A 12,817-nucleotide genomic window follows, 5' to 3' on the forward strand; every position below is an offset into this window, starting at 1 on the left:
CAAACTCTACAGTATCTCATATGATCTCTATATCCGATTTCATATCTCTTGTATCTTCTATATATCATGTCATATCTCTTATATTATAGATCTATCCTGTATCTACCTCTCTACTCATCGCATATCAGTTATATCTCGTTTATCTCTTGCTCACGTAATATTGATTTCAGTCGGTCTCACAATCTCTCTCCATCTCTTATCTAGCTATATCTGCCTGTCTTACAATATCTTTCCCTCATTAACCCTTCCAGTAAGCGGCTGCTTGATCATATCCCAGAAGATGATGGCACCCTGCACTCTGTACATGACATCACGTATCTCCTGGTGTCGGCAGTCATCACTATGCTATAACAGGCTTATTACTCAGCATAATGACACATCGTTACAATGTATCAGTGACTAATCCCTTGCATGATCTCAAGTGCTTCAACCTACCACCACAAGCCTCAGCATTCCCTCCAGAGAGTCGTCTTTGCCCTCTGCCATGCTCACATATCCTATCCCTTTAATTCTTCATGGCTGTCACCCTGTCTATTCCTCCCTGAGCCCTTGTTAATGTGTATATAGTCAGCTCCAGAGCCGGCCGTGACACTTCTCCCTCCATCGGAGGATTTCTCTTTTCTATCTCTCCGGTGATGAATGGCATTGAGAAGAAAAAAAAAAAAATCCTAGACAGCATTTTGCCAGTTACAATGATGGCTGTCAATGGTACTGCCCAGGTGCCCCCTCCCTCCAGGAATAGTACAGACCCAGCCTCATCTGCTTATAGGAAGCGTCTGAATACATTAGTGCGAGTTCCCGGCTCCGCTCATTGTCCCCAATATCACAATGTGGAGGAGCCGCCCTCTATTGCTCACATCAATGCTGCTGACTTGTGTTCATTGAGCCAAGATCCCTCATTGTCTGTCGCTTTCCCTCTGCCCAGCCAGCCGCTACTATTGGCTCAGCGTGCAAGCCCATGTATTATAGCAGACAGATCCGCCAGCGTCTTCAATCTTAAGCAAGTGGACGACGAATGCAAGACGGGCGATAAAACCAATAGCCTTTATGTTGTATTATCCCGCACACGCATGGCTATTGTTTAGCTGGAGGCTCCATTAGTGTCATAATTGCAGCCATTTATTATTTGTCGCCATTCTGATGGTGGTCAAACACTCCCCCCATTTCAAAGTTTTGGACCAAATTTGAACTTTTTATCTGTTTCCAGGAAAGCTGGGTGATTAGCAATATGACTGCCACAATAGCGGAGTGATTTCATAGTAGATGCTACAATGGAGTGCTTAAACATAAGTAATGCCTGGCTTGGCCTGGATCCAGTTGGTGGCGCTGCTCCTGTGACCACCCCATGTGTCTGCGTCAGACCAGGCGGTTAGGCTTACATCTGGGAGAGGCAGATTTAGTTACCACTTGGACCAGGCTGCAACAAAAAACCCTACCAAGGTGGGGAGTGAGCTGAGCCGGCCATATAACGAACACACCCGGGGCCAAGATAGCGCCACCTACAGGATCCATACCACTCCATAGTAGCATCAATCACGTCCACACAACTTTCCTAGAGGTCAAAATGAAAAATTCACTCACGCACGCGCAGAAATGTTTCCAGTTCTCATTTCACTGCAAGGTCTGCTATGCAGGGAGCTCAAAATGTTGGTTGCAGATGTTACATTCTGAAATGTCCTTTCCTTTGAGGCCAGTCATAGTGGAGGCTACTCAGCTTTCCTAGAAATCGATATACAAGATGGAAAATAACTAGGAATTAATAAAATGATAGACTATCCCTATGTATATAAACAGGCAGCGGTATCCTGCTGAAGAGGAAAACTGGGGGGCGGGGGAGACAGCCTGAGACTTGTGGTTCATCAGATGCTCTCATCCAATTAGACCTGCTAGGAGGGTTTTCAGCCATGTTGAGAAGACGACACAGCGATCCTCATATCCTGTACTTTTCAGATGGATGCCAGGCACAAGGTCATATACAATTCCCTAAAACCTGATTTGTTTATTCTTCAGAAACACCAATGACCAGAAGAAATGAGAAATCTCTAGTCAGAATCATTGTGAGAATCCAGGTAAGAAAACACTGGAAATGTTCTCTATACGGGATGTCAAAAGCCAAAATATATGGTCATCATTTTATACTAACTGTACATACATTACTTATCCTGTATTATACTCCAGAGCTGCGCTCACTATTCTGCTGGTATAGTCACTGTGTACATACATTACATTACTTATCCTGTATTATACTCCAGAGCTGCGCTCACTATTCTGCTGGTGCAGTCACTGTGTACATACATTACATTACTTATCCTGTATTATACCCCAGAGCTGCGCTCACTATTCTGCTGGTGCAGTCACTGTGTACATACATTACATTACTTATCCTGTATTATACTCCAGAGCTGCGCTCACTATTCTGCTGGTACAGTCACTGTGTACATACATTACATTACTTATCCTGTATTATACCCCAGAGCTGCGCTCACTATTCTGCTGGTGCAGTCACTGTGTACATACATTACATTACTTATCCTGTATTATACTCCAGAGCTGCGCTCACTATTCTGCTGGTGCAGTCACTGTGTACATACATTACTTATCCTGTATTATACCCCAGAGCTGCGCTCACTATTCTGCTGGTGCAGTCACTGTGTACATACATTACATTACTTATCCTGTATTATACTCCAGAGCTGCGCTCACTATTCTGCTGGTACAGTCACTGTGTACATACATTACATTACGTATCCTGTATTATACTCCAGAGCTGCGCTCACTATTCTGCTGCTACAGTCACTGTGTACATACATTACATTACTTATCTTGTATTATACTCCAGAGCTGCGCTCACTATTCTGCTGGTGCAGTCACTGTGTACATACATTACATTACTTATCCTGTATTATACTCCAGAGCTGCGCTCACTAGTCTGCTGTGTACATTACTTATCCCAAGTTACATCCTGTAATAACTAACTTAATATTAGGGGATCTCCTTACTCCTTCCCTTTACTACAAATTTTATTTAAAGGGGCACATCATAGCTGTAGCTTAGAGCCTGTATTGATTACTTTTGTATCCAGATCTTCCTGTAAACAATCTGCATTTCCCCAGTTGTCGGCTCCTCAGGACAGCAAAGCTCTTACCCCATGAAACGTCTTAGGGTGCATTCACACTGAGTAAACGCTAGCTTATTTTGTAGAGTAAAATTACACTTGTAAATTTTGCTATCCCATTGACTTCAATGATATATTTTTACAAGTGTAAAAATACGCCTGTAAAAAATACGCCTGTAAAATGTCATTGAAGTCAATGGGATAGCAAAATTTACAAGTGTAATTTTACTCTACAAAATAAGCTAGCGTTTACTCAGTGTGAATGCACCCTTACCCTGCAGAGTCAGCAGACGGATTACACTACAGACTGGCCTAGAGAAGTCTTTAGATTTATTTAGGTGAGAAAAATATTGGATGTCAGCAAAACAGAATTAAAGGGGTTTTCTGAGATTAATATTGATTGGTGGAGGGAGGTCCAAAACCCAGTACCATCACAGATCAGCATGGCCTGCTCGCAGCACGGTGAATAAGGCTGAACTAACTCCAAACACAGGCACTATATACTGTACAGTGCTGTGCTCTATTCTGGGACCCCTGTTCCTGTGATGAGTGGGGGTCCCAGCACTCAGACTCTCACCAATCCACAATCTATGTCCTATCTGAGAAGTCTGCCGGCAGTAGAGGAATCCTTCTGTATATTATGTATGCACCTACGCCCTCTAGTGGTGATGGGTGGCAGACAAAATATCATCATTCAACTTTGTCTGTATTCTGAGATGATAAAGTTATTTCAGAAGTCTTCCTATATGGCGGCCATAGATAGACAGAGCGGTGACTAGTGATCATATCATATCCCCCTACACTACAAGTGCAGCATGTGTGACTAGACTACCAGGTCATGGGTTGGAAGCTCAGTACATGCTTATCCTCTATGTTCATGGTGAATCTGACACACAAGGGGGCATTCAGGGTCTGTAGAAAGTTGTGTACAATTGATATGGATTAGAAGAGTATGCCGACATTCTGTAAACAGTGCAGTGACAACCGCCAGAAGTCATACAATGGTTGCAATCGGTTGTCACCATGTCTCTATGGAGGAGAATAAAATAAAAATGTAGTAATTGTTATCAGTAGGGGGCAGCAGTGTATGCACAAATAAACCTATAACCTGAATGCAGAGACTCGAGCATGGGAATAAGCCCTTGATCGGGATCCGGTGTTACACGTAATCCAATCCTGGACTGTTCCTTTAATAGAAGCTTCTCTATGACCCTTTAAGAGAAATCTCCGCAGTAAAGACACCCGACATACAGAAAGATTTTATTGGATTCCATTTATTCCACAAGTGTTATTTCAAGTACGGTAAGACTGAGAAATATAATGTACATGAGATGCAGGCGGCAGGTGCCCCGTGTATATAGATGGCGGTACATTGGCAGAGCGGATGCAATTTAGCAGATACACGGTTCACGCAACAACCACATCACAAATGGGTAGAAAATGACAACTCTAAACCAAAGGCAGTGAAGTAAAACATGTCAGCGAATACTCTACAGAATGACAGAACATATGGATGATGTGGAGCTGCTGTACGTCTCCCATACGCTGCTCCCATAGGATGGCAGGGAACCTGTAATGTCCACAGAACTCTATGGAGGGGCAGCGAATACCCAACCTGTTCCCCATCATCAAACATGGACTGTCCACCATAGACATAACATGACTAGCAGCACTCCGCAACAAGAGGGGAGAGGTACTTACAGTTCTAATCTTCTGACAAGTTGTAGGTTTTGATCAGTGAAGGTTTTAGGGCCGAGACCCCACCAATTTCTGGACCAATGCGATAGAAGTGCTCATGTCAGGACTCCTTAAAGGGGGTTGTCCAAGACCCGAGGGTATTGGATACTGATAGGTCATCAGTATCTGATCAGTCGGGGTCCAACATCTGACCCTGCACCAATAAGCTGATTCGTCTGCTAAACGTTGTATATACCATATACAGCCATCCAAGGGAATAAGAACAGAGTTGGACTGCTATAGTGGTGACACCAGGGTACTGCAGCTCAGCTTTCACAGGAGCATGGCTGCTTCCGATCATATACTTGTATGGGAATGCAGCTTTGAGCAGCTGGAAGAACAGGTAGGTGTAGTGCTACAATGTGGGACCCCTCGAATCAGATATTGGCGACCTATCCGGTCAACAGGTCATCAGTATTCCATACTCTGAGTTTTGGAAACCCCCTTAAGCTTTGTTTAGCTGTCTTTGGAGAGTGCAGGGTGCGGTGTATGGACATGAATACTTTCCATGGAACTGTACACTGCACCCTCTGCACACAGCCAAGCATAACACTTAGTCAAGCATTTTAGCACATTTGTTCTAGCAATTGGTGCAGGTCTCAGCAGCCGAACTCCCAACCAAAACTAGTAAGATGTCAAACCTTTGGCGAACTGATAGTGACACTTTAAGCATTATCCGCCATGTCAGTGAGCTGTGGCCCATAACAACTAAGTCACTCTTGGCCTCCTTGGAGCCATGTGTATAGTACTCCCAAATCCGCAAATCTAAGCTGGAAGGGGGGCAATGCTCAATGAAGCACCGCAGGACTCCTAACATCAGGGACCCCTTTGATATGAGGCAAATGGAGCATCACTTTACATCTGAGTTGTCCAGGGCTACTCCCCATTATCACTCCAGCTGTGAAACTACAACTCCCAGCATGCACACTTGCTCTATGGAAATGAATGGGCATGCTGGGAGTTGTAGTTTCCCAACAGCAGGAGTGCTGAAGGTCGCTGACCCCGGACTAGAAAGTTAATATGACCTTATACAATATAACAGGTATGTGAAGACATAATAGACAGTACAGAGCACACGGGAGACACGGGACACTGCATACCTGCTGCCGCTAGACACCGGGCCGCCATTGGGCTTTCCAGTGACGCCATCTTTCTTATATAAAACATGCAAGCCTAAAACTGCAATCGAACCTCTGTGATAAAATATTCTGCTGCGGCTCTGATTAAAAAAATATCATCCTCGTGCGTCCCGGGCAATAAAGCATCTGGTTAATAAAATAGAGAAATATATCTTCAGATTAGCAATATCCAGTAGAAAGTCTATAGCAGGTTACGAGGCGTCCGGGACGCTCGCTAATTCTACATACTCCACATGCTATTAGGTTATCTTTGTATTAGGAGAACTTACAGACAATTCTGGTTAATGGTTTCCTCAAGGATGAATGGTTATATGCCCCGAAGGGTATGCGGCCGGCTGGGGGACTACCCCAGTGGTCACAGTGAGGGGGATGTATATTAAAAGCGCTATCACAGTATTAAATATCCCACCAGGCGGTGTCAGACTGTAAAGCAATGTGCATGTCCACCTATCCAGCAGAGTCCTGGTGGACGCACATGCTCAGTCACTCTCCTCACAGCCAGGACTTTGCACCATGACCCAGTCCTCCATGCAGGGCAGCCAATAACATAGCATTGTGTCCTGCTTGTCAGAATAGGAGCAAAGCTGTGCAGTAGGGGGCAGTATAGCTAAGGGGAACTGAGAGGGGACTATATGGTCAGCTGCCAGAGGGGAAAGGAGACTGATTCTATCCAGAGCCTTCATTCCCAATGGGGTCACATGGAAGATAAACATAAGGCCAATGGATTTTTACACTACTAACAGCATGTCAGGACTCCGGGGATGACAAGGACTAGTGGGAAACCTCTCTAATATGTCTTACCAGAGAATAACCAAGGTCATTTATGGCTTAGTGTTAAATACTACTCTGATGATCTCAGATACCTGAAGAACTACAACTCCCAGCACCTCCTGACACCCAGCAGTGGTCAAATATGTCCGAGCTGTTGCCTAGAAGCAAGCTATAATGTCAATAGACATATATAGGCCATGTGCCCATATGTCGCCTGGCACTATGGTAGCTTCTTTACATATGGACTTTTTAAGGGGAAATCCAGTGTAATAATCCTCTGACCTGCCATAGACGGGTATAAAGATGACAAGGGTGAGGCCTCTGATCTCGGACCACCACGGAAGTGATTTATATGGAGAGATCCCCTTTGACATCACTCAGATTTCTATTACATAAGCAAATGACCACCGATGCTAATAACAGAAAGCTCTGAGCCGTACCAAAGGGGTCTCACTCAGGAGACTAGTGGTGGTCCCACTCTATGGCCCCCGCGTGTCCATCTAGGACAGATCACAACATTATTTCAAGTGGATTTTCCCTTTATAACCCAATGTCAGTAAGGAGGAGATAAAGGCCTGGAATAATTCAGTGCATATCTCCTCTGTGTAGTTTCTGCCTCCTCTAGTTCACTGTAGTCTATAAATCAGCATTGTCAGGGGCTCGATAGTGGCAGAAGGTACCCGGGACCCAGAAGAACCAACGATGGACCCCAGTGCACCAGTCACTTTGCATATTAAGAAACCCCAAAGACTTAGCAATACATTGAGCCGTCTGTGAACCCCGCAGGATCGGAGAGGAAAGGACAGGACACACAAAGCTTCCAGTTACAGTTCCACTGACTTGTTATAGAAGGATGGATTTAGGGTTAGGCCTGAAAAGCATTATGGGACAGTAACCCCCTCCTCTAATGCCAAATGGATTCCCTTATTTCTCAGTAGCACAGACAGCTTGTGCCCCCTGTGATATAAGGAGGGCGGCCATAACACTGTAAACAAGCCACAGTCGAGCTGAGTTCTCTGCAGACAGACAATGAACGCTGCTTTGTAAACATTAGTCGCTCTCGGTCGGCGCTCGCTCAGGGTCACCCGCTCTCGGGGGAGATCTGAGGAAATTCCTTGTAGATCTGCTGGATGATCATTTTGTCCATCTGACAGTGAGGCCCTCCCTCCTCTTCCTCTAGGATACGTTGCATTATACTGTGCAGGTCTTGCTGACGGTGCAGGTGCTGCATGTAATCCGTGGAGCGCATGATGGCGTGCATCAGGGACAGGTACTCCATCCGAAGCTGGAGGGGTGAGAGGTTACACAATGACATCACTACTCAGCTCTTAGGTGCACTGGGTAGAGCCGCCATTACATTCAGCATATGGGATGTATGTTCACGCCTCTGGGCTCCTTGCTAGTGTGGTATTCTATATACTGTGTGTGTGGGGGCACTGGGGAGAACAGCATATACTATGTGGGGGCCATAGGGGAATATTATACTGTATCAAACGCCAAAGAACAAGAAACATATACACGCAGGAAAAAGGAGGGGGACCTGCAAATTTTGGCTCCAGAGATTTCTTATGGTCGCCCCCAGCCCTAGGTCTCCTTGTGGAGATGTATCTGGTGTATGAAGTCTTACAGGAAATGCACCCTGGGAAAAAGTTTGCAAATGAGCTTTCTGCATCAGTAAGAAAACAGTCTAGTGCCACCTACAGGTAGATGTCCACTATTTCAATCACTTGATGTCATAGGATATAGGTTTCTTGTGCTAAGGGGCTCTTAAGATTAGAAAATCCAGATACAGTGCCTCACCTCTCCATAGGTTGTGACCGGTATTGCAGCTCAGCATCACTAAACTGAATGGAGCAGAGATACAATATCACAGACAACCTATGAACAAGCGTGGAACAGTTTTTTGGAAGAAATGAGCAAGATCTGGAGAATCCCCTTTAAGGTTGTGATTAATGTTGTCTTGGAGCCGCTACAAGACTCACCTTATCCCCTGGAGAAAGATCCGCTATCTGCCGCACAATGATATCGATCATTACCATCATGTCAGTGTGGTAGAAGATATTAGCCGTGTCTGAGCTGGCGAACACATCCTGCAGGATCTTCAGCACAGAGTGCGGGGGCTGAGGCTGGTGCTTGAAGATACAAACGGGATCATCTAGTGATGAGAGGAGACGACGGATAAGTGACCTCTGCAATACACGCACCGGAGGAGGACGGAGGGAGATACAGACAGACACATAGACACACACACAGACATACATGACACACAGACACAGACAGACATGACACAGATACACACATTTACCTCCTCTGTTAAGAAGCAGCAGAAGCTTTTCTGTAAAAATCTTGACATTGGGACGTTTACAGAGAGTCTTCATAATCACATTGTTATCTGGAACTATCCGGAAAAAAGGATTATAAAGATATAATGCAATAAGATGTGTGTACGGTGCGTCCATATAGTAGTTATATTCTTGTACATAGGAGCAGTATTATAGTAGTTATATTCTTGTACATAGGAGCAGTATTATAGTAGTTATATTCTTATACATAGGAGTAGTATTATAGTAGTTATATTCTTGTACATAGGAGCAGTATTATAGTAGTTATATTCTTGTACATAGGAGCAGTATTATAGTAGTTATATTCTTGTACATAGGAGTAGTATTATAGAAGTTATATTCTTGTACATAGGAGTAGTATTATAGTAGTTATATTCTTGTACATAGGAGGTAGTATTATAGTAGTTATATTCTTGTACATAGGAGGTAGTATTATAGTAGTTATATTCTTGTACATAGGAGCAGTATTATAGTAGTTATATTCTTGTACATAGGAGTAGTATTATAGTAGTTATATTCTTGTACATAGGAGTAGTATTATAGTAGTTATATTCTTGTACATAGGAGCAGTATTATAGTAGTTATATTCTTATACATAGGAGTAGTATTATAGTAGTTATATTCTAGTACATAGGAGCAGTGTTATAGTAGTTATATTCTTGTACATAGGAGCAGTATTATAGTAGTTATATTCTTGTACATAGGAGGTAGTATTATAGTAGTTATATTCTTGTACATAGGAGTAGTATTATAGTAGTTATATTCTTGTACATAGGAGCAGTATTATAGTAGTTATATTCTTGTACATAGGAGTAGTATTATAGTAGTTATATTCTTGTACATAGGGGGTAGTATTATAGTAGTTATATTCTTGTACATAGGAGTAGTATTATAGTAGTTATATTCTTGTACATAGGAGCAGTATTATAGTAGTTATATTCTTGTATATAGGAGTAGTATTATAGTAGTTATATTCTTGTACATAGGAGCAGTATTATAGTAGTTATATTCTTGTACATAGGAGGTAGTATTATAGTAGTTATATTCTTGTACATAGGAGTAGTATTATAGTAGTTATATTCTTGTACATAGGAGCAGTATTATAGTAGTTATATTCTTGTACATAGGAGTAGTATTATAGTAGTTATATTCTTGTACATAGGGGGTAGTATTATAGTAGTTATATTCTTGTACATAGGAGTAGTATTATAGTAGTTATATTCTTGTACATAGGAGCAGTATTATAGTAGTTATATTCTTGTATATAGGAGTAGTATTATAGTAGTTATATTCTTGTACATAGGAGCAGTATTATAGTAGTTATATTCTTGTACATAGGAGTAGTATTATAGTAGTTATATTCTTGTACATAGGAGCAGTATTATAGTAGTTATATTCTTGTACATAGGAGGTAGTATTATAGTAGATATATTCTTGTACATAGTAGTAGTATTATAGTAGTTATATTCTTGTACATAGGAGCAGTATTATAGTAGTTATATTCTTGTACATAGGAGTAGTATTATAGTAGTTATATTCTTGTACATAGGGGGTAGTATTATAGTAGTTATATTCTTGTACATAGGAGTAGTATTATAGTAGTTATATTCTTGTACATAGGAGCAGTATTATAGTAGTTATATTCTTGTATATAGGAGTAGTATTATAGTAGTTATATTCTTGTACATAGGAGCAGTATTATAGTAGTTATATTCTTGTACATAGGAGTAGTATTATAGTAGTTATATTCTTGTACATAGGGGGCAGTATTATAGTAGTTATATTCTTGTACATAGGAGTAGTATTATAGTAGTTATATTCTTGTACATAGGAGCAGTATTATAGTAGTTATATTCTTGTACATAGGGGGCAGTATTATAGTAGTTATATTCTTGTACATAGGAGCAGTATTATAGTAGTTATATTCTTGTACATAGGAGCAGTATTATAGTAGTTATATTCTTGTACATAGGAGCAGTATTATAGTAGTTATATTCTTGTACATAGGAGGTAGTATTAGGGTGCATTCACACTACGGAACGCCAGCGTGTATCACAGCCGTACACGCCGGCGTTACAGCAGGGCTGCCGGACACTTCCCATTCATTTCTATGGGAGCCGGCATGCGAGCGCTCCCCATAGAAATGAATGGAAAAAAGCAGTCCATTCATTTCTATGGGGAGCGCTCGCATGCCGGCTCCCATAGAAATGAATGGGAAGTGTCCGGCAGCCCTGCTGTAACGCCGGCGTGTACGGCTGTGATACACACTGGCATTCCGTAGTGTGAATGCACCCTTATAGTAGTTATATTCTTGTCACATGACGAGATACATATAGTGAATATTCAGGTGTTCAGTTACATCTGTATTATTATATATATACCTGCAATGTGTAAGTTAAAGGCCAGCAGCACGTTGATGAAGAGGTCAGGCAGCTGCTCGGTGGTGTCGGAGGGCAGACCGTCCTCAATCACTTCAAAAAGGAACTGGACAAACTGGGAGTTGAGATGCTCTGTTATAACAAGAGTGGTATGAATGTATTTATTTTCCCAGCTGCTGCACATCATATGGCGAGATTCACGTCTCGGATCATTGATTGTGAGCACCGCTACTATGAACATATGTCCATGTGAGAATGTGTATAGAGGGAAAACAAATGAGAACCCCTGCCAGATCATAAAACCGCCTCAAGAAAACCTGCCGCTACTCCAAGTAAATCATTTCCAGAGCCTGAAATTCACTGTGGAAGTCAGACAACCCCCAACCCAAAAATTACCCAGTAAATAGAAATCATTCAGCGATTTTTTTCCTCTAGGCCAGTTTGGGAAAACCAGAATATGGCCGCAATTAAACAGAAACATTATAGTGGGATTATCTGACCCTCTGCACCTTAATGACTATGCAGTGTCACATGCTGGATCCTTCTGTCACAGGTATAGTTCGGCAATATAGGTTTGGGAATTTCCTGAAGGCTAGAGACCTGTGTAAAGGGGTTTTCCTTAGGACTGGTTATCAAATATGTGATTTGATGGGGGTCCAATACCAGCCATGAGCCCATACCAGTGACTCAGCCTGCCTGGCGTCCATTGGGGCTACCTAGAGGTAGGTCTATATATACATATATATATATCATGTGTGGCTGCTCGGTGATGTAAAGACATCCTAATTCCACATTACACATGGAGATGTAGTAGTATGGCTGCACTACGGGGCCCCTGTCACGAGCAGCATTAGCGCAGCACTTACCATAATGATGGTAGGGAAGCGGCTCTCCCATGGAGAAAATCATAGACAGGACTAATGCAGAGTAACACATCTTCTGGTGCTCTGGAAGACAAGACAATAATGATTTAGCGCAGGGTCTCGTGTCTTATGGAGCTGTACAATATTAGATTGAGACTGGGATTATCACTTATCTGGTGTGACTGACAACCTGTTCAGGGAGGCTTAGTATACAGAGAAATGGCCAGACAATATCCCAAGCGCTGGAATAGTGTATGTTACTATCACAAATATGGCCGACAGAAGGCAGGACCTCCACCTGTACCGAGGAAAAATCTCTTATATGACGGTGTTCAAGGGAGCTGTAAGTGAATGAAGCTGTAGTACAGCTCGGCCACACAATCGGGACGCCGGGCGGCCACTGTGCACAGAAACCACCACAAGGGCAACAGCAATACATGAAAGCTGCAATCTCTTCACCTCCATGATTACA

The 12,817-nt window shown here is 42.6% G+C and overlaps 1 protein-coding gene across 1 annotated transcript in view; it reads right to left on the reverse strand.

Annotated features, from left to right (window-relative positions):
- Window positions 1-4,363: 4,363 nt before the first annotated feature.
- NCKIPSD (NCK interacting protein with SH3 domain) overlaps window positions 4,364-12,817 on the reverse strand; it is a 41,300-nt gene continuing 32,846 nt past the window's right edge. Inside the window, exons 9-13 of the mRNA XM_075286397.1 lie at window positions 12,349-12,429; window positions 11,486-11,614; window positions 9,068-9,160; window positions 8,745-8,917; window positions 4,364-8,047 (exon numbers count right to left, since the gene is read on the reverse strand). Coding sequence (XP_075142498.1) covers window positions 7,844-8,047; window positions 8,745-8,917; window positions 9,068-9,160; window positions 11,486-11,614; window positions 12,349-12,429 — 680 coding nt within the window. The 3' untranslated portion in view covers window positions 4,364-7,843. The remainder of the gene's footprint in view (window positions 8,048-8,744; window positions 8,918-9,067; window positions 9,161-11,485; window positions 11,615-12,348; window positions 12,430-12,817) is intronic.

Source organism: Leptodactylus fuscus, chromosome 9 (assembly GCF_031893055.1).
Source record: "Leptodactylus fuscus isolate aLepFus1 chromosome 9, aLepFus1.hap2, whole genome shotgun sequence".
In the NCBI taxonomy this organism is placed as follows: domain Eukaryota; kingdom Metazoa; phylum Chordata; class Amphibia; order Anura; family Leptodactylidae; genus Leptodactylus; species Leptodactylus fuscus.